General features: G+C 40.3%; 1 protein-coding gene across 1 annotated transcript in view; it reads right to left on the bottom strand.

Annotated features, from left to right (window-relative positions):
* LOC144784156 (uncharacterized) overlaps window positions 1-22244 on the bottom strand; it is a 163706-nt gene extending 141462 nt beyond the window's left edge. The window contains exon 1 of the mRNA XM_078662829.1: window positions 21866-22244. Coding sequence (XP_078518955.1) covers window positions 21866-22244 — 379 coding nt within the window. The remainder of the gene's footprint in view (window positions 1-21865) is intronic.
* Window positions 22245-23154: the final 910 nt, after the last annotated feature.

Here is a 23154-nt window from a genome sequence, read left to right as displayed (position 1 = left end):
CAACCGCCCATACAGATGTTTCCACATGCACTTTTGAACCCATACATCTAGTGAATCAACTGCTCACACATCTATGCACAGAGTCATACACCTCCCAGACACCCACACACACACTCAGTCTCCCATACAAATACTTGGGCAACTAATCAATAACCCATATAGTTAGTCATATAGCTAATGATCAACACATGCATCAGATTACAAAACAACAGACACAATGATGCACAATTTAAAACAGTTTAGTCACTAACCCATGCACTCAGTGAGACACATTTAATCACTCACTTATACAGTCAGTCATGCACCTACTAAATCCTTCATCCAGACACTTATACATCCACTCATTCTTCAATATGTAACACATATTTTAACTTTACAGAAGCATACAGTCACTGGATGTTGTCATCAGTGATGTCATCAGTGATGTCATTTGAGATGTCATCAGTGATGTCATCAGTGATGTCACTGACCATGTCATGAATGATGTAATATGTGACATCATCAGCAGTGGATTGCAGGTGCGCGATATATAGTTAGTGCAACTAACTATATATGGAATTTCAATGGTTTTGTGTGAGTAAAATAAGGTTTTCTAAATGCTAATTCCTAACTATATATGGTCTATAACCTATGGTTTTTTCAGTGAATTTTCAAGGTTTTGTAAATGCTAATTCCTAACTATATATGGTCTATAACCTATGGTTTTTTCTGTGAATTTCATTGGTTTTTTAACAGCTAATATCTGTAGCTGTAAAATGTATTCTTCTTTAAATCCAAAAATATATTTTATATGTTTATGAATAATTTTTTTTTTAAATATTTTTTTTTCTTCGTTCCCGCTTCGCGAATCGGGAAGCTTCCCGTTAGCTGACCTTGATGCCGCGAAATAGACCGCGAGCCGGTAAACGTTTCTTTACCGCAAGTGCCGCGTTAGAAAACAACATCGTGACGCCTCCCGTCCGCATGACGTTCCACGTTGTCGCGTGATACGTCATATGACGTGCTACGTTAGCGAACTGGTACGCGAAGCGAGTGCCAAAGCGCAGGTTTCTGGAAGCAAACCGGGAGGCCCTGCAAAGCGCTTAACGTAAACACAGCAAGTCATGTGACTTGGTAATAACACTTTTCATTGGTTCATTTCACTTTTGGTTTCCTAATGATGTAAGACTAGGTCATATAATCTAAAATGAACACTTTTGATTGGTTGAGAACTCTTGTTTTTCCCAAATGATGAAAATCCCTCCTTCTTTCCTCACTCTGACTTTCATCATTGTGAGAGAAAGACCCTTTGTGATCACTGAGCAATGGCTTCTTTAGTAGCTTCAGCTGGTGCTTCCCCACCACCTCCACCACATCCAAGGAAGAGTGGACCACCTGCTCAAGTTGTAATTCAACAAGAAGAAGAAGAAGAGGAACAGGAGGACGAGCACGAAGAGAGGCAGTTTTTGCCTGAGCAGCCCAAGACGTCTCACCGGAAAGAAAACTTCATTTGGCAATTTTTTAAAATTCCCAAAGGTCAGAAAAAAGTAAATGCAAGATACGTAACTTGCCTTATATGTCAAGATAGACTGTCCAGAGGGACCGACAAAAAATACAGTTTCGGAAACTACACAATGCATCGCCATATGACTAGGTGGCATCCTAACAACTACAGTGCTGCACAGTTTCGGAACGACCTAGATAATCTCCCTATTATGGCCAGAAGATCTGTTGTACCGGAAGTAACGGGACCAGAGGGCAGGGAGATGGTGCCAAATATACAAATGAGATTTGGTGAAGTAAAACACACCTGCGTATTTTGCGATGGATTCATTTCCTACGGAGAAAGAAGCATCACTCTGATCAACAGAGCTATTGACTATCATATGCAAGTTTGTCCGAAACGCCCAAAATAATAAATACTTCTTTTTTTTGTTTTGTTGCTCCTGTTGAGCCCTTTACAATGAATCGTTTTCATTGCCCCCTCCAAGAAAAACCCCAAAAAATATAAAACTGTTCCGAAAAATTCAAAAACAGTAAAAAAATGTTCAGAAAAATAAAAAAAAAAGTTCTTTTCAGAACTACCTCCCCGTTATTAAAAAATTGGTACAATATTTGGAACTGTGCCAACCTCTATTTCTCTTAGTTCGCTTCCTAGTTCGCTCGCTGGTACGCGAACTGGAAGCGAACCAAAAACAGTAAGTATAAGGGAAGGAAACACACACTTATGTTAAAAGAAAGACAGCTATAGGGGAGTAAACTAGAGATACTATTACCCATAATCCACTACTGATGATGTCACATATTACATCATTCATGACATGCTCAGTGACATCATCAGCAGAGGATTGCGGGTTTTTTGGCAACATGCCTTATCCACGGTTTAATAACGCTGCCTTTTGCTTTATATAAGTTTTCAAATTGTATGAAATATATACCAATAGGTCTTTATGAACCTTTAGGTAGTGCTTTTGTTCATGAGGTCTGGTCGCTTCCATACACATACAGATGTTTCAAAGATGATCAAGAAGTTTATCTGAATGGAGAGGAATGCACTGAGACGCCAGATCATTCACTAATGTGTAGGCGCATACAGTTACACGATTCATGCAACAAACACCGACCAAATATGGCTTGCGTGTTGCAAGGCACGCCAGTTCCTGCTATCATCCCCACGTTCAAGTTGTTGGAAAATGGTAGTTATTTGATGCTCAATAATGAAGATTGTTCTGAGTTAATTAAAAGTATTCCTTTTATCGTAACAGTAAGTGAACGGGTTATTTGCTGCAGAAATGTTCTATTTCCTCCCACACATGAACATAGGGAGTTTTCAATCTGGCCACAAATACCAACCTTGGGACACGTTTCAACGGCATGACAAGAATAAGAGCTCTTTTGTCTCAGAGAGAGGTGGCCTTGAGTTCGGCCCGTGAAACTTTCGTACTTCACATAGCGAACACCCGTACACAGGTTTGCCTTTCAATTTCAGCAACATGTTTCCGACTATCTTTAACGCATCCTCCACAAAATCCCTGGCACACTTTTTTAAAGTTGTTACCAGTGGTCTCGTGACTTCATTTGAGAAAATCTTTGGAGTCATCCCTGCTCCCTTTCATTCCATTTTCTCCACTCTGGTTCGTGGATTGCATTTTTACTTGCATTACCAGCGGACGCTCTTGTGCTTTTTTACATTTTTAAATATGGATGTCCCTCCTATGCAACCTCCGACCCTGCAGCTGCTGACACTGTTCCGCAATCGCATGCTAGAATATTATGGCACAATGCCGTTGGCGATATTAAGCACGGCATATGGATTATCTTTTCGGTTCTCCTACTTCACCTGTGTCCAGCCTGTATTTCACTGCCTGACCTGTGATTTCGATTGGGCCATTGATTTGTGTCTCTGCGGACCGGTTTCTCCTGACGTCGACTTTAATCAGCTGATGACTCCTATCATTACTCACGAGTTGATTTGTCCTGGCGAAAGGATTATGGCTGTGGCATTGATGCATGGACTACTTGGTCCCTGGAATTTACTGGCGGCAGCACAGTCTTTCTTGGAACACAGCTTTCTTGAAAACCCACCGAGCTGTCCTCTGATGGTGATAGAGGATCCGGTGCTGGGAGAGCACGTATGTTCTTTTCCGCTTTTAAATTGGATGGCTGAACTGTTTTCGGATGAAGACGGTGACTTCCTATTGGAGGCTGTTGCAGCTTATTTTGCATACACAGTTATGTCATAGACCTTTTTCATGTTTGATATGCTGAGTACTAGCATTTCATTGACAATTCATTGACTTATTTGTCAAGTTTTTATTATTTACCTTGCCTATTGGCTTAAGACTCGATAAAGTACTTGGCTGTTTTATTTTTCTTTAGCATTGAATTTTCCTAGTTGTTAATGCTTTACCTTGCGGACCGTCCACATATAAACTTGCAATCTGCTCTCATGAGATGGCACTTCTATTATCTTATTCAGTTCGTTTCCGGATCATGAGGAGGTGTCATCTAGGTCCTGGATATCTTTACACCGTGTTAAGTTAGCATGGGCTCATTACCGGTTTAAACGCCATTTTTCCTTTTTTGCAACTTCTGCACACGACACTTAGTTGTTGCTTTAGCTTTCCACCTAGTAGTTCATCGTGGTTTACATGAGAATAATATGTTATTGGTCTACTATCTGCTTTACTTGTTAAACTATATCTGTACAGCGAGTGCTAAAGTTTCAAGAACAACACGATACAGAATTGTTATGAGGTCTGATCTCCACGACTTCATACTCATAACATAAGTGCAACTTCTGCCAATTCTGGGCATGAGGCGGGTTTTATATTGCTTTGCCGAACACACATACACAACAGTTGATGCGGTTCACATGAAGAGAGAGCTGGTGTATGCTGATGTGATTCCTTCAAATCTAAGACACTAAAGTATGGACACGCCCTAAACCAACACAAAGAGACCTTCTTAGCAAATAATATAATATGTGTATTAGGGAGGGTGAGATATAAGCAGCCGCGGGCCGTGGAGGGAGTTACGATGGGGCAGGGAGGCGGGGAGGGGGAGAAGCAGGGTGGAGCCCTCTCTACCTTGCCCCTCCCCCTCCCCGCCTCCCTGCCCCACCGTAACTCCCTCCACGGCCCGCGGCTGCTTATAAGTGTTGCTAACTCTTATTCATTTACAGCATGTTAACATACTGTCACCATTCGCTTTTTATGTACTAGTAACTATGCTGGTAATTTTGCTACTGATAATATGTGTACTTGTATTCTCCACCCTGCTTCTCCCTCTCCCCGCCTCCCTGCCTCACCGTAACTCCCTCCACGGCCCGCGGCTGCTTATAAGTGTTGCTAACTCTTATTCATTTACAGCATGTTAACATACTATCACCATTCACTTTTTATGTACTAGTAACTATGCTGGTAATTTTGCTACTGATAATATGTGTACTTTTATTATCTAAGGTACTACGCCTGAGAAGACGGCATTAGTAAATAAACATTTCAAATACACATGTGTTCTTCTTAACTCCATGTTCTGGTTTCTAAGAAATATATAACGACCGACTGTTCATGAGTTCCACGTATCCTGAGGTACTATAAGTTCATATTCTGGATTGTCTAAACATTGAGAGTTTGTTATATCCAATGTGACACTGTACCTAGCTTGCTAAATAGTTTTTGATTACTAACGTGAGTTTTGGGACACCCTAATTCGCCGAGGTTCCAATCCTCTGTCCACAGTTCTGTGTGAGAACAGAAACCCTGCGACAGGGGCACCCCCGACCCTTGCTGGAGCTTCATCACACTTGCGATACAACTCCAGCAATGCGCCACCTTTACGGCACACATACATCACGCATCTGTGCTGTTTTTGCCCCATGATGCGCCGCATTGTAAATGCAGCACACCATAGGTGACGGAACAGCGGCACAGAATGACTAACACATCCCTGGTGATGCGCCAGTCATCATAAATCTATCCCTATGCTTCTTATCTTGTTAGAGATGAACCGCCATATGTATCATCAAAGTTATTTGCATTTCCTAAATAGCGAACTTTAAGGAATAAATAGCGATTCTTTACCATTCCTAGTTTGCGATGAGCTATTTGCTAATTAGCCGAATGTAGCCCAATGAAGCCCAATGTAGCCCAATGTAGCCCAAAGATGGCCGCCAGACACACAAAAAAACAAATGTAGCCCAAATATCAGCCAGATGTAGCCCAACTATAGCCCAGTGACAGAATGACCAATCAGCTTCGCAAACCTCCGTTACGCGAAGCGGAGCGCTGTTACAGATATATATCTTTTTTTGAACGTTAATTTCTCAAAATCCACTGGAGCACATATATTGAGACCTAGCAAAGGCACATCGGGCTACCAGTCCCTAATATTTTGCCAAGTTTCGTGCAAATCCATTCAGCCGTTCAATTATTATTTTTATTATTTTTTTTTGCCCCGCGGGGCCCTTTTAAAACCTCCACATCAAACCTAGGGGGTCAGCGAGGATCTACTATGCCCCCTTATAGTTATTTCCCCCTTTGTTTTGACCTCCTCTTGTCTCTCGATCCTACCGAGAGACAAGATGGCGGCCGCTACGGACTGTTTGGAATGTTGACAGACGCCGGAGAACCAATCAGCTTCGCTTCACAAAGCTCCGTTGCGCGAAAAGTCCGCGAACCAGAGCGCTAACCGGTCCGCTGTTACAGATATATATCTTTTTTTAAACGTTAATTTCTCAAAATCCACTGGAGCACATATATTGAGACCTACAAAAGGCACATCGGGCTACCAGTCCCTACAATTTTGCCAAGTTTCGTGCAAATCCATTCAGCCGTTCGGGCTAAAAGTGAGGCCAACCGCCCTATGGAAAACTCAATGTTAAAAACACGTTTTGGGACCCCCCTTTTTTCTCGGCCCCCACTGGACGAACCCCCCCCAAATTGTCAAGGGCTGCTCAGAAACAAAATGTGCCATTTTCCTGAAAATTTCAGCCAATTCCGTCCACAAACGCCAAAGTTATTAGACATAGAATTTTCAAAAAACCCATAGAGAAAAAATCCTAACTATATATACCTACTGGCGACCGCCAGTAGGTAATATATATATATATTTATTAATTATAAGGTCTTGAATACGAAACATGTTTGTATAATTCTTCAATTTGAAAATGAACACATTTGTCTTGCTTTAATTTTCTTGTTGGATACTTTATTGATGGTCATAGTTGATTCACTAGTTTATTTTTTCTGTTGGTTTAAAAGCAAAATGTTTTTTTTAATAAAGTTTTACATTTAAGTTTACTATTTTGTGTATTTAGTTTCTATTTTTGTTCAGTTGAGAGAAAAAAATACTTACTATTTTTAGTTGAAGTTTATTTCATTGATGTTGTATGTTGTAGAATCTGTGAAAAGAAAAGTATTTGTTAGTTATATTTTGCTTTTTTATTTAATTTATTGTGTTTGATTAGTTTACTCTATTTGTATGTTAATTTATATAACTTATTTTTATATTTTTGGTGAATGTTGATTTTGTCCTTGTTTTCGAAGTTAATCCTTGTTTTGAGTTTTAAATGGAGTTTTAGAGAAGTGGAGTCTGTGAAACATAAAAAAAATGTTATAGTTTTAGTTCATTTGATTATTTTGATTATTTAAACTCTATTTTTATTTAGTTATAAAAATAAGATACTTACTTATTTTAGTTGAGAAAGTTTCTTTTGTTGATGTGTTTTTTTTCTTCTCTAGAGATTGTTATAAGAAAAATATTTGTTAACTATGTTTTTATTTTTTATTACATTTATTAGTTTTAGAAAACCTTATTTGTTTCTTAAGTCATATACTTTCGTATATATTTTTCGTAATGTTGATTTTATTGGTGTTGTGGACGTAAATGATTGTATTGAATTTTCTAGGTAGATTTTTAGTGTAGTTTATTCTGTGAAATATATAGGAAAACATGTTATAGTTTTAGTTCATTTTTTAAAAAGTAAATTTTATTTATTTAGGTACAACGTTTTGTTCTTACCTTTAATGAGAGATTTTCAGAGTAGTTGTTTGTGTAGTTCTTTTTTATTCTGTTTTCTGTCATGTGAAGGTTTGTTCTTTCTATGTGTTTGTCCTTTATACAGTAAATTTTATGTTAATTAATTGATTGTTTTTATAGTGTTTACTTAATCAGTAAGAGTTTTCTATTGGTTTGTGTTGGTTTACTTTAAATGTATTGGTCAAGATAGCTTTTTAGAAGTTTTTATCAGTTACCTTTTAATTTGTTTGATATTTATTATGTTTTTTTAATGTTTGTATTTATTTAGTTTTGTATTGTTATTTAAATGTAAATGTAGATAAATGTGATGTCTTATTTTACATATGATATATATTTCTGTTAGTTTATTTTTGGTAGTTGTGATATTTTTTTATGTTGTATTGTTTGTTTATTTATTTGTTTTTGGAGTTTTAGTGTATTTGTTTTATTTAATGTTATAAATTTTTTAATTTGTAAGTGTATGTTTAAATTGGTTGGAATATGTCATTTTGTAATTTTTTTGAAAATAGTTTAATTTTATTTTTAAATGTTATTTTTGGTATAGTTTCTATGCATTTTATCGATGTCTGTGTCGTCGATATTATTTATATCAATGTTTTTGTTGTGTTTCATGTTATATTTTTGTTATCTATATTTGGGTGTTTTTTATTTTTGTTGTCAGTATTTATGTCATCGAGATTTTTTTAAACAATATTTTTTTATTGATGTTTGTGTTATTACTGTTTTGTGTATTGGGTTTCGATATTTTTGTATACGATATTGTGGATTCAATATGTTTGTAGTTCGATGTTTTAGGAGTCCATGTTGTATCAGTGATACTTAACCCGCATATCAGAGTATATTCATCTAATTGCTTGCAGGAGGTTAGATGGGATTCCTCGTCGCTACAGTTTTGCCTATAGACTTTTATGTGGAATACAGTCAAAGGCTGCTTTGAAATGAAAGAAGCACCTACAAAGCGGAGTACCAGTTCCCTTTACTCTATTAATATCAGGCCCACAGCCATGATGTTGGTAATAGTAACTTGACCCCTTATAAAACCAGTTTAATTTGGTGGGAGTCTCCCGTTCTGGTGTGACCAAGATTCCAGATCATGTAGCAGTAGAGTGGAGACAAATGTAACATTCACATCTAAAAGTGCAATTAGATGGTAGTTTGTGGGGGAAGATGCTTTTCACCTTTAAAAATGGGATGGATTACTGAGCCCTTCGAAGTTTCGGGGATAAGCTCATTTGGCAATCCATTGGTATACAATGATGCCAAAAAGACTGCTCACCTAGGTGAAGAATGTTTAAAAAGAACCTTTGGTAGTCAGTCAAGTCAAAAATACTTTATTCGACAGCCAAGAGTCATAAAAGCACAATTCATTGAAAGGCATTAATACATAAAACCCTAAACCACACTAAAAAAATTGGTTTCTAAAAATGCCTATGCAAAACAATAAAAGGGCATCCCAATTGGCTATTTCACCATACACGGAAAATCTACAAATAGAGCAACAATATAGGGTACAAAAAGGCACTAAATATAAGACTGAAGTATATTACAGCTATCTCATAAAGTGCACATTAAGTAAGAGGACAGACTGACTCTGGCACCAGCAATCTTTTCCTGTATCTGATAGCCGCTAATAAAATGCTTTCAACCCCCAGGCAGACTGTGGGGAAGGATAACATTTGAAGATAAGTCAAAGCCGGCCTCACTTGGGCAAACTGGTGGTCTTTAGTCAATGGGAAAATATGGTTCCTGCGCTGAGAGTCGTAAAAGGTGCAGAAAAACATGAAATGTAATGTGTCCTGATCTCAAAAATTGTCGCAGGGGCAGGGTTTCAGTGGATCAGGTTTCAACTAGCCTAGGGGAGATTCCAAAAGCCAAGAGACCAGATTCAAACTAATCTGGTCAAAACAAAGCAATGTTATGCTTTGTTAACATAAGTTAAATAAGGCTGCATCTGTGGACCCATGCTCAGTATGACACATCTTCTCCCAGATGGTTTTGCTAGTTCCAACTCTTCCCTAGACATCTGCCGCTTGTCCAGAAACTGCTTTTTAAATTCTCTGATAGCAGTCTTGCTCAATGTGCCTGGATTCAGGAACAGGTCAGGGCGGCCAAGCCATCCAGTCTGCTCCTTTATATATTTCAACCAGGGAATACATAAAGCCCCATCCAAACTGGAACAATCGTTAATTATGAGTTGGTTTAGATTTGGGGTTGGACACGCCCAAATTCTAAGCCAGCGCAACAGTGGGGCAAAAGCAATCTGGTCTGAAATATATCCCGCTCCGAGTTCTTTGTGCAAGTTAAAAACAGGGGTTGCGATGGGGACCGCAAGGAGTTTCCGCATGTAATTGTTCTCAGCTACCTGAAACCCCTTCACATCCTGGTAACCTCAATTGTCACTCCCATACGTAGCCATCAGGATGCATTTTGCATTGTAGATCTTTAATAGTGCATGAAGTTGTTTAGATCCCAGTCTTTTAGACAAATTCAGGGTAGCCCGCACTGCTCTGGCTAAGGTGTTCTTGTTATGTGAAAGTTGCGAGCACCAGGAACCTTTTTCATCAACAACTACTTCTATATAGGGAAACTTTGGCACCTTGGTCAGTTCGGCCCCTTTACAATATAATTTGGCCTTTGCCACCTTTCCTGAACCTATAGTCATACTGTGTGATTTCTTATAGTTCATAGACTCCATAAACGTATGAAACTGTTTAAAAGACGTTGTATACCCAATGCAGTTCTAGCCAGCAGAACTGCATCATCTGCATACAGAAGTGCTGGAATCATTTTGGAGCAGGCTCTGGGAATATCTTCACAACAAGCTGTTAGGGTTTCTCCGAAATTAATAATGTAAAGTGTGAACAACAAAGGGGCCAAAATGCACCCCTACCTGACCCCCTTTTTACTTCCCATGGATTTGTCAAACTGCCATCTGTGTTGTACCTTACTGCTGCTGTGGTGTTTTCATTGGCGGTATGGAAAAAGGACACTAGCTCGGCATATATCCCTAAGTCACGTAACACTAGCCACAGGTTAGACCTGTTGACATAGTCAAAGGCTGAAGTTAGGTCCACGAAAGCCAGATGTAAGACTCCCCACTTGGCAATGGTGTACTTCCCAATGAGTAGATGCAGGTTCAAGCACTGGTCCAGGGTCCCTTTCCCCTGCCTGAACCATACTGCAGATCACAGATAATATTAGCCTGATCGAGATATCCTCTAAGACGATCCAGAATTACTTTCCCCAGTATTTTAGCCACAGAATCTAAAAGGGAGATGGGTCTGTAACAGGCGGGATCATCCCGGGCTCCCTTTTTAAATATAGGGATGATAACCGCCTTAGCCCAAGATGGAGGAAGACCCTTGATGCACGCTGCGTTAAAAACATGGGTTAAAATCTTGGCCCAAACCTTAGGATCAGCCTTATAGAGGTCAGTAGGTATCCCATCTGGACCAGTCGCCTTTCCTGCCGAGGTTGAGACTATAGCTTTGCGAACATTATCTATATTAAAATGGAGGGGATTGCTAGGTAAGCCGGGGACTGATTGTCCCACGGCAAATTCCAAATTTATATTGCTATAGATATTACTGAAATGCTGGACCCAGAGTTCAGCTGGTATTGTGCAATCGCTACTAGAATTAGGTGTATCTGAGAAATGAGGGCTGTTAACCACCTATCAAAATCTAATACTGTAGGCAAAAAACCCTGGCTTTACTAATTGCTTTCCAGGCCTGCCCCCTTATCTGTTTCTTCCTTGCCTGGATTGCAAGTTTATAGGCCTTCCTACAACACCTAATCAATATAGCATCCCTTGGGTTTTGCATCAGGGCCTGTTTTAATTCTTTATGGGCAGCCAAACACATTTTGTCAAACCACCTTTTGACCTGGCAGCTGGTTCTAGATTTAGAAGTTAGGTCAGTTGCCACCTGCTTAATAATTCTGTCAAAAGCTCCGAGAGTGTCTTTGTCTTTTGAAGCAGGATCCATACACACTTGGAACTCAGGTGCACAGATAGAATACAAATTGTCTAAGAAACTCACCGGAGAAATCCTTTTCCTGGTGCTCATATTTTCATTCAAAATTTGACTTGAGGCCCCCCTTACAGGGAGACGTTCAGTGTTAAGGGATTATGATCACTAAGACAGTTCCATATGACACTTAAGTTATTAGTAGCTGATGCTAGTGATACAGATATCATTATGAAGTCAGTAGCACTGGGGCTACCACTACTTACATAGGTGGGGACCAGAGATAAAGCATCTGATTACTGTAAACATAACAGATTGTTGTCTGAGAGAAAACTTTCTAAATAAATGCCTGATAGTGTGTGCTCAAAATGATTAAACAGATCATAACCGTCATCCACCTCCAGTATGGGAGTACAATTAAGACTACACTTATGGATGTTAAAGTCCCCTAAAATGAGGGTGGCATGATAGGCTCGGCTTCCTTCCCCCTAGCTTTCTAATAAATCCTTCATAACTGAAAGATCTTCTGTCTCGTGTGATCTGGAATTATAGAAAATGACCACTAACAGAGTGGGAAAATTCTTACTTGACAGTGCCACTGCTAACACATTAGGTGAACGACAATTGATCAATTTTGCTTGATAAGAGAGCTTAAGTGAGAACATTAAAAACAGACCCTCTCAGCCTCTTCCCATATTTGAGTGGACAGCATATTTACAAAAAGTAGAAAAACCATCTAAATAAAAACAGTTTTCAGACTCCCATGTTTCCTGTAAAGCAATAATATGATGTGTACCAAGAAACTGTTCCCAAGAGATATTACCCTGTTTAGACCTAAGGCCAGTTATATTCCAAGACAATACTTTCACAGTGGGGTCTACAGAGTTGGCCATGGTAGAAGTGGAGATAGGTAAATTATCCAGCAATGGTAGTGGAGGATGTGTAAGTACAGAGATGCATAGCTTCATAGGGTAATTTAATCTTGCCTGGGAGGTTTTTAGCCACAGGGAATAGTCAGTCATTTTCATCAAGGCTCGACGGACACACTAGGGGTGAAAAATGGTTAGTCAAGGTTAACTCTGAATTCACATTTCTTTCTTGAGGGGGCTTGACCAGCGTGAATGGAAATTGCCATTCAGGATTTGCCAGGAGTGGTTTAGGGGGATAGAAAGAATAAAGAAACTATTCTAATTCTGGACCTAATACCGTCCCTAACTTGACAGCCTACCATTGCTCTAGCCTGCATAGGGTTCTTAAAGTTAACAATAATACAGTCTCCCTCAACAGTTTTCCTTGTCCCATAGCCTATCCTCCCCACCCTTCTAGCCATGATAATGTTAGTAGTAAGCTGGGGGCCATTTTTCACATTGCACCAATGAACGGTCTTATGAATAATACCCAAAGATGTTTCCTTAGTGCCAAAAGTCAGTGTGGGTACCCTGTCAAGACGGCAACTAACGGCACCTATTGTGGGGGAAAATCAATAATACTAAGATTTTTAGCTGTAACCATGTTTGGGGCTGAGATTGTCAGTAAATATCTCCCATACCGCTAACGGGTTAGGGCCTCTTGGGGCCAGGTCCTCGAGACATGCCATAGCTTTCTCTGCCAAACTCTTAAGGCATGATTTTGATGCAGTCACAAATGTCCCATTTGGGTTCCTTTCTGACCGACCAAATATGATGTGGCCGGTCAGAAAGGAATCCAAACTGGATTTCTGAATGGCTTACGACGGGCCCAGAAAGCCTAACCTAAGCCTAAACTAATCCCTCAGGCAGCTCTTTCTGCCAGAGGGACTAAGATGGCAGATTCCCAGAGCCTTTCTGTACCAGCCTCTCTGACACAGAAAGGCTGTGGGACTCTGACTTTGAGGGCCCCCAAAAGGGTCCCACCTGGGTGCAATGCCTCTGGATGGCAGCCTAGAGGGCACTGTTGATCCTTGCAACCTTGAGGTGCCTGCCATCATGTGCAGGGATGAACTGCACCTCAGCTCTTTGAAGTGAGAGCCTGAATTCCGGTTGGAATGCATGCTTCTATTGTAAACAATAAAAATGCGACTGAACAGTGTTAGGTCGCATCCTAATTACTGGGTTGAGACTGATGACAGGAGGTCGTTCAGTCCCAGTTCCCAAACGATGTCAGAAAGATTCAGATCTGTCCAGCATCGTAATCGGGCCCAAAATTGTGCTTGAGGACAACTTAAGATGTTTCATGTTTCCTGTGCCAATCTCTCCCTGTAGTATGGAGGCCACTTCCTGTTTACATATATTTGTATTTAACGTGATCACCTGAGGATTAATGGTCACTCTCCAGGTCGCTCTAGGCTCAAATTTCATACAAGATTGTATATGGGCAGAGACACAAGGGTGTAATCTAGAATGGAGACAGAATTGTTCCAAGTTCTTGTCCAGGCAGGGGGAGTATCACCTGGCTTTCGGCCATTCAGGGCCAGAAGGCCGAATAATTCACAGGCCTTTTATTAGATCCTCCCCTATTTTATCCTTCCGGTTATTAGGTGGAATTCATTCAACAGGAAGGATTCCAACAGCATCTATGTGCTCCTCCGTAGGCTGGCAAAACAGGTTAAGATTGAAGTCACTTGTAACTAACCAGTGCGATTTATAATATGTATCTTTTAATTGGAATAAAAGTGCTGCCATTATTTTTGCTGTTGCTGCTCTTTTCTTTGGATTGTTAATGTTATGGGGGATTTATATAGCGCACGGCTACTCCGAAAGAGTGTCCCGGCGCTGGGATTCTTCAGAATGATTGGTCAGCCATCCATTTTCAGTACCAACCTACCTAAGACATCCACATTCAGCTCTACTGCCTTGGCTAATAAATTAGTATAAATTGTATATTGCCAGGCCACCTTTCACCCTTTCATATATGCTACTTCTTTCGACCAATTTTGCATATTCTCTATAGCCAATTAGGAGAATGCTATCTTGCACACAAGTTTCCTAAAACATTATTATTATGTCTATTGTTCCCGGACACTGTACCACTGCTGAGTCAGCGATTTTTGTCTGCAAGCCACTGACATTCCAAAAGCAGATTGTCAGGCCACCCTTCCTTACCGGTGGCTGCCCCACCATTCAGACTTTAGTATTCCCAGTTCTTGAGAGGGCTGTATATAACCAATGCCAGTTATTTTGATGTTCATTGTTTGGTACAGTTCCTTGCATTCCTTTTTCATCTTCTTTAGTTAGGTTAACTATAAAGTGTGTATACTCAGGGGCACCATAGTTAAAGCTTATAGATGAAAACCCTCCATTTGCTCCTCGTAGTACTAATGCAGTGGTTGCCATGTACTCATCTGAGGGTGAGCCTGCTATTAGTACATGGGGATATCCATCCCCCCTGGTATAATTTTACTTCATTCCCCTAGGTTTATAAATGCTTTCTCTCATCAAGGACCTGAGCCGGGAGAACCTGTGTAGAAAAGGTAACCATGGTGGGATGTGTATGCTGACACCCTCTCGTAGGCAAAAACTTAATTGCAAGAATGTCCTCGGATTTGATGTGATTTAGACCCAGGAGGGCCTTTATCAGCTTTAAGCCACTTGATCGATTTAAGACATCCTGCAGACCTCTAGACTTAAACTCAGGGATTCATGGAAGTCTTTGGCCAGAATTATTTTGGCATCAGGTGAGTTCACTAGTTCCATAATGATCTCTTCTTCTTCAGCAATAAATGAGCTTCTTGCGGGATATAAACTGTAAGCTGAGTTTGCTTTGCTTCTTCCTTAAGTTCTTGTGCATGTCTCTCCTCCGGCCCCATGATATGGTCTTGTTGGGGACCACCTTGTGTACCTAGTCTTCCCCTTTCTAAGGGAGTACATGGCACTGTGAGTGCACTGATAGTACTAGCGAATACCCTTGCAGGATTTCATGGATAATCCTGATTTAATAAGTGCAGTTTCACATAGTAGGCCTGGCTTGGTTCCTGTTGAATACTCAACAGCAGTCTTCTCAACATAATCTGAGTCTTCATGTAGTAAAAATAACGAGGTGCATAGGTGTCCAGCATGACCAGAACTGATTTTATTTCTTCCCTTCCTTGTACGTTTCTTCTCCCTTTTAGTAAGTTGGTATATTAGGTTTATCCAACATCACATTTCTATCTTCAGTGGGATCTTTTTGATGCTGAGCTGAGATTTCTTTATTTTGCTCACTCACTACCATGCGTTCTTGTCCCATCCTATTTTCGGGGAGTTCTTCCTGTCTCCCCAGAGGTGCCATCACAGTCATATTAAATTTCCCATCTGATACTATTGGGAGAGGTAACTTAGGTCTGGTCTCTGACACAAGACTGTTTTTAACTTCTCCCCAATTCTCTCCAGAATCACCGGCAATTGCACTAGTCTTTCTACCTCCTCCTTACATTAGCAGATCATAAATTCCTTAAGGTGGCTTGTTTGAATCAGCGCATTAAGCTTCACAAGTTTCTCGTCGATTCCTGACACAAAATTACCATATTATTAAGTACATCAACCTCAATATCCATCTTGTTAGAGTGATATCTCAAAACCAGGACTGTTGTTTGCATTGAATTTAATTTGGCTGGCCACAAGGCAGAGGACTTATCACAAAATTGTGGTGTGCTCTTGTATTCATCAAACTGTGATCTCTGTTTTGGATCCCTCACTGGCCCAGCTCCCTGCACTCTCTTTTAAACTCCCTCTGCCGAATCCTGAGGAGTGTGGCTTTCAACATTGCTGGCCACAAATTCAGGAAATGAGTAGAACTTGGACTGGGAGCTTACTAGCACATCTAAGTCAATCTTTTGACGACTAGGCCCATCTTTTGTCATGGTGTGTTGACTCCCAGCATCTGTCTGTCATGCATGGCCCTCTGATATCCTGTTGGTATGCTCCACTGGAGCACACTAGGTCACCACATGCCGCACAAACTGCAAGCCGGGCTGCATCCGCCGGGACCGGGCTCACACTCTGCGTGCAATAGCTAATACTGCTGTGCTCGTGCCTCACGCCCCCCCAAACCTTACCTCTGCTCAGCTCCTGCCAAGCCTTAGGTGTTACTTTAGGGTCCTTGATGTACCTTGGAAAGCTTGGGAGCCGTCACTGATCGCCCGATCCGGTCCAGATCAATCTGAGTCCCCTCAGCCCAAGTTCCAGCTCAGCAAAAACAGGCTGAGGGCTGCGGGCGATAGAATCCAAGTGAGCTTATGAGATTTACAGCCTGGGCTCCTGTCCCCTCAACACTCCTCATATTTTTTTCGCTCCTGTGGCCCCTCTGAAGCACTTACATTTTAAATTTTCGGCCCCTGCTGACCTCCGAGGTCCATTTCAGCTCTCAATGACTCTCATCTCCACGTTCGGCATTTCGGCGCGGCTCAACCGCTATAGTACCAAATTTATCATGGGGTGTTGAATGCTGGTGGTGACAGAGTACTTCCGCAACAACATACAATCTGTAGTGACTGCACCCCTGGAGACAGAGTCCACACCATACAGCATTGAAGGTGTGAAAATTGAGTTTGAGCAAAAGCCAAACCCCTCCCTCTGCACGCGCAAAGGGCAGTCTTGGAAGACAGATGCACCCAAAAGTAAATATTAACTATGCAGTAGTGCCACCCTTCATTGCCTTTTTTTATTTTTTTTTCTTACTTTTACCTTTCTCCACCAGTAAAATAATTTTGCCTTCTGTTTATTTTTGTTCTGTCTACTTTTTACAACTCCTCTATCTAATGTTTGTTATCCCTGCATTATCCTGTTTTCTATATTTGATTTTTCTGTAGATGACTTTACACTGTCAGTAGCTTTCTTCTGCTCCCATTTTAGTAAGCTATGAGGTCAATAGCACTGGCAAACTCGCAGCGGACATACGGTTATGGTTGGGGACCACTGCAGCAGCAGTCTGACTGCCGTATTACAACTATGGCGGTCAAACCTCCAGGGGACCACTGCAACCACTGAGGAACCGCAATCCCTGGCTGTGGTCTAGGGAAGCAATATGCTTTGTGGTGCTGCTGTGGCACAGCCAAGCATATTACAATTTTCCCCAGCCTTTTCATGGCGGTGAGTGCACCCTAAAACGGCTGGCGGTGGGCTGTTTCCACTGTGCACGGGGATACATGTGGGGGCACATGTTTTGCCCCCCTGTCTGCATGCACACCCTTTTCTGCACAGCATGGACTGCATAGTCGTTGCCATGCAGGAATGGCCTTAGGCACTACTATTGCAGTGTCTTCTCAATAGGCACCACAATGCAACTGCCACGCCGCCCACCAGACAACAAAGAAACTCATATTCTGGCAGGTGGTCTGAGAGCAGGGTACTGGCATGGAAGCATGCTCTCAGACCGCCAAATTCATATTAAGGCCCAAGTAATCTATTATTTACCACACATGTTTGTTGAGAAGGCTTTCTTGCCCAAACACTCAAAGAGGGAGAGTTGCCATGGTCTCTGCACCTCAGTGTTGTCTTATTATATATACCAGCAGTTTTCCATGCCAGTACAGCAGGGCTATTTCTCAACTAAGACTGTATGTCTTTCATTGGCCATTCCACTTCTTCATTGCACATCACTCTCGCCCTGTCCCTCCATTAGGTGAAAAAGGTTTTTGGTTGAATTGACTACCTGGCTTTTCTAACATGTTGTCAACCAAACAAACTTCCCAAAGTGATAGCTAAGATAGAAGATACTACTAGCCAAACTGTAGTGAGAGTGAGTTATTGCTGTTGTACTTAAATTAATTAAATAATAATTACTTAGGTGTGCGAATTTGGTATCTAAAATGGGTAATTTATAATTTCTTCTTCTAGCCATACAGTCACATTGCTTGCTTATTGAGAAATTAAGTATACTGTGTTTGTTAAGCAAGGTAGATATCAAACTCATCATCATTACCTCCTTGTCCACAGCATTTCACCACCTTTGATCTAACTACAGCATGCTTCAGTTTGAAACTACAGTGTTGGCTGTGCAGTGTATGTCTGCTTCAGTTAATGAGGCATTACGAAGTTTGCAATGCATTACAAACCAAAACAAGCATTAGCCATGCAATTGGTCTTGCCTTTGGGACCTTATATGTATTTAGCTATGCAGCACATTATAGGAAAAATAAATAGAGGCAGTTGCCAGAAAAATAAAAAAATAGAAGTCCCTCAGCAGAAAGCAATTCTTTTGTTTTTTTTACTATCATTTTCTTTATTGGCAGTCGGCCAAATGCAAGTCTTTTGGGTTTGTTAAACAACACTCTGTCTATGGTCCCTTTTAAAATGAACACAACATCCTCAGTTCATTTATAAATGTATTTCTTTGAACATAGTTGATTTCTGGGTGAACTTGGCCTTTGGTTGTTGAAGTAGCTGGATCAATGATTGTCAATTTACTATAGATAATGTATTTCACTGAGTGTAACATTACAAGATTACCACTTTATTTTTTAAATGTATTGGTGGTGCACATACATGTACCTTAATATAAAATCCATCATAAAGGTGCAGTGAAGGTTCAGCGGCCAGTATGACTAAAATACATATCTTTGTAACATTTTAGTTTTTAAATTATTAATCAAATAAAAAAACAACTCTAAATTCTACACATTTTTCAGTGTCAATCTAATCATCTATTGTCCTTGTATTTGAATGTTTTATTAGTTTCAGCATGTCCTGACATGTTCCTAATATTAAGGTTTGCATACAAGTTTAGACCCAAACATGCTGTCACAAGATTTTAACCAAAACCATTGGTCTGCGGATCCTTTTTTTTTTTAACCATTCTTTATTGCACATAATTTTTCATAACATTTTTGGAGCACCCCCCCCCGCGCCCTCTACCCACTCCGATACAGGCATGATTACACGATATTATTATCCATATCGACTAACATCAAATAAACTGAACGTAGTGAGTAGCTAAACCCAGAAAACAAGACTATAAATATTTACAGTAGAGTAATAAAAAGAAATTACTGTCCTAGACTTTCGATCCAGTGTGTAAGTGGGTACCAAATTTCTAAACCCTTCTTTTTCTTTTTCTGACCCTTCCTGCTATATATTGCTTTCTCCAAGCTATATGTTGAGAGTAATTGGGCCCGCCATTGTTGGAACGATGGGGGACAGTATCCAGCCAAGCAGAAGCGAGACAGATTTGAAGCACCGCCATAGAGACAAAAAGAAATCCCTTCATGTTATCCGGGTGGTTCGCACTATCAAACTCCAATACTATTTCCGGTGTTATAATTTCAATTTGTGTCTCAAATATTTTGGAGAGAAAGGTAGATATCTCACGTCTGATGGTACAAAGTGCCCCGCATGTAGCAAACATATGTATTAGGTCTGCTTCTGGCATCGTACATCTGGGGCATGATGTCCCTTTATCTATACTCCATTTGGCTAACTTAAGAGGGGTATGATATATAAAAAAAAAGTTTTATAGAATTGTGCTTGCAGTTTTGAGGACATTAATAGCGATTGGGATAGCTGAAACGCATACTGGATGGATATAATTGGGATTCTGAGCTTATTCTGCCAGTTATGGGTGTGTTTATCCATATCATCCGGGAAGCCAATGGTTAACTTGGTATATATTTCCCCAATTTTAACGTTACTACATTGAACAATAGATTCTATTACCTCATTTTTTTGAAAAGCTACCCTCCCCCCCTTTTCATGATATAGTCCCTAACCTGTAGGTATTTAAAGAAATCCCTATTTTCTAAGCCATATTTGTGTTTTAAAGATTCAAATGAGGTGAAACCAGCTGACTCATAAAGAGAACCGATTTGGACTATACCAAGTCTGGTCCACCGAGTCATACACATATCAGAGAAAATCTCCGGGAGATTTTGATTACATGTAAAAGTAGTGTAGTACGAAAATCGGCCTAGCCCTAGGTGTTTACGAACGTGATTCCAGGCAGCGTAGACAACTTTTAGAGTTTTAAAGCGCACTTTCTTAAAATGGCAGTCATAAGTCAATCGCCACAAATGTGCGCCCGCTAGATTACCTAAAATGAGTTCCTGAGGAGTTGGAACAGATCTCTCTAAAGAATCCTCCTGATTATTCCTTAACAACCGGCTACTATACTTAAGGATTGTCGCCCACCAATAAGTTTTAAGGTTAGGGAGTGCAAGACCTCCTCTATCTATTGGTAGGGTAATAAATCTATTAGCTCTACGAATTTTCCCATAACTCCATATAAAGCGAGAGAAAATACAATCAATTTCCTTAAATAGTAGTGGTTCACAGTTCAAACAAATAGTATGAAAAAAATATAAAAATTTAGGAAGATATAACATTTTAATTAGATTACATCTTCCTATAATTGTGAGATGTAAATTATGCAGTTTTTTTAGACTTTTTTCCCTTTGTTTCATTAGAGGATCCATGTTAAGTTTAACCAGGTTGTTTAAATTAGCAGTAAGATTGACGCCGAGATACATTGCCTTATCCGTTACCCTTTCATCCACAAGATTACTATTACTATTGATTAAAATTTGAGTTTTAGTCTGGTTCAGCTTGTACCCAGAGATTTCGCCAAAATATTTGCCTCTTGTTCCATTGCCTCTACAGATTTTTTAGGATCGGCTGTAACGATAGCAATGTCGTCGGCATATGCTAGGGACTTAGTTTCACCATTAATAGTCTTTATTGGCTTTATTGATGTATTCATTTCAAATCTGTGGATGAACGGGTCAATGAATATGGCAAATAGCAAAGGGGAGCAGGGGCACCCCTGCCTTGTACCTCTTGATACTCTAATTGTGGCGGAGTTTTCTCCATTTATCGAGACCACGGCTTCTGGGTTAGAGTACATCATACGGACCGCATAGATAAATGCCTCCCCGATCCCATTCCTCGAAATAGCGGTCCATAGATATTTCCAGGAGACCCTGTCAAAGGCTTTTTCGGCATCTAAAAGAATAAGTGCCATAGGGTCTCCCGTTACGTCCGCTATGTCGAAGAGTGTAATCACCCTCTGGATGTGGTCGATGGTAGATCTACCAGGAACGAATCCATGCTGCCTGACGGAAATAATTTTGTGAATTACCGGGGCCAATCGGCTAGCGAGTAGTTTAGAGTATATTTTTGCATCATTATTTATCAAGGTGATGGGATGGTAAGCCCCTAATTCCGTTGGATCTTTATCTTTTTTTGGAAAAACGATAATCTTGGCTTGATTCCATGATTCAGGTGCTCGCCCACCCTGAAATACCTGAATTATCAATTTAGTTAGAATTTCATTTAGTTGTTTATTAAATTTTGCATAGAATTGCACCGGAATTCTGTCTAGGCCTGTTGCTTTTCCGGTTGGGAGGCTATTTATAGACAGGAAAATTTCGATCCATTGTGGTTCTTCTGCAAGTTTGTCTTTGTCGATTTCGGGTAATTGAATCCCTGTACCGAGATCCAGATATGCATCTATTTTAGATTGACTTTTCCCTGTATCAGTATATAGATCCTCATAATATCTATGGAACGCATCCCTAATCTCGTTGGAGTCGCAGGTCAGGCCTTTAATAGGGTCTTTAATTTTTGTAATTGTATTGTCGCTAGTCTGTTGTCTTATGCGGACAGCTAGTTGATGTCCTACCTGCTCATTAAGCTCATAGATTTTCTCCCTGTTCACCGTTGCTTTTGTGGTGAGTGTTTCTGTTATTAGGTTTCTTGCAATTGCAACTTTTCTTACTGCTTCTTGTATATTAGCATCGCCCTGGACAGCTATCGTCAGGTCTTCCTCTTTGCTAGCAAGATTATCATGTAGTTTGATTAGTTCTTGCATTGCTTCCTGATTGTGTTTGATAGAGAATCTAAGGGTTTCTCCCCTTAATCCGGCCTTTAGTGTATCCCAGACCACCTCTAGGGGAGCACTCCCTAGGTTATATTTTAGGAAGTCAGGAATCCAATTTTCCATGAGATTACAATATTTTGCGTTGGCCAGTAAAGCCCTTTCAAATGTCCAATCGCTACGGGCTCTTGGCTGCTCCCCCGTATCTATATTAATAATTAGGGGATTATGGTCGGAAAAAACCCTTGGTAGTCGAGCTATCGAACAGTGGGATATAATTACATCCGACACAAAAAAATAATCCAATCTTGCAAATTTAAAATGGGGGTGTGAAAAAAAGGTATACCCAGGATTAGTTGGAAATTTCATCTCTCAACATTCAGATATCGCATGAGTGTTACAGAGATCCCTAAGTGCTCTAAATGTTTTAGGTTTCCTTCCCTGATAGCTAAAGTTATACACAGAAGTCCACTTAGACGGGAGATTTATATTAATGTAACCACAAACAATCAACGGGACAGGCCAGTGTGATAATTCGTTAGATAAAAAGTTCAAAAGGTCGGGATCGTTGGTGACACAGCCATATACAGAACAGACCGTAAGTTTGTTCCCCTTATCATAAAGGCATTCCACGATGGCCCATCGGCCAGATTTATCAGAAAGCAATTCTGTTATTTTACTGACCTCTACTGTTTTTTTTCTATCAAGACAGTTAAATAGAGGCAGTTGAACAGAACTAAGCGGAGCAGACAATTCCTAGGGCTGATCTCCAGAGCCTACAAAGTACACACACATATAATTATATACTAAAATATATAAATATATACTGAAGTATATACAAGTGGTCTTGAATGCTCAACCTGAAAAGGTATGTTTCCCAGTGCCCACTCAGCTACCTCTTCAT

This window comes from Lissotriton helveticus, chromosome 10 (assembly GCF_964261635.1).
Source record: "Lissotriton helveticus chromosome 10, aLisHel1.1, whole genome shotgun sequence".
Classification (NCBI taxonomy): domain Eukaryota; kingdom Metazoa; phylum Chordata; class Amphibia; order Caudata; family Salamandridae; genus Lissotriton; species Lissotriton helveticus.
The sequence above is the reverse complement of the archived record's forward strand: the minus strand, read 5'-3'. Positions and strand labels throughout refer to the sequence as shown.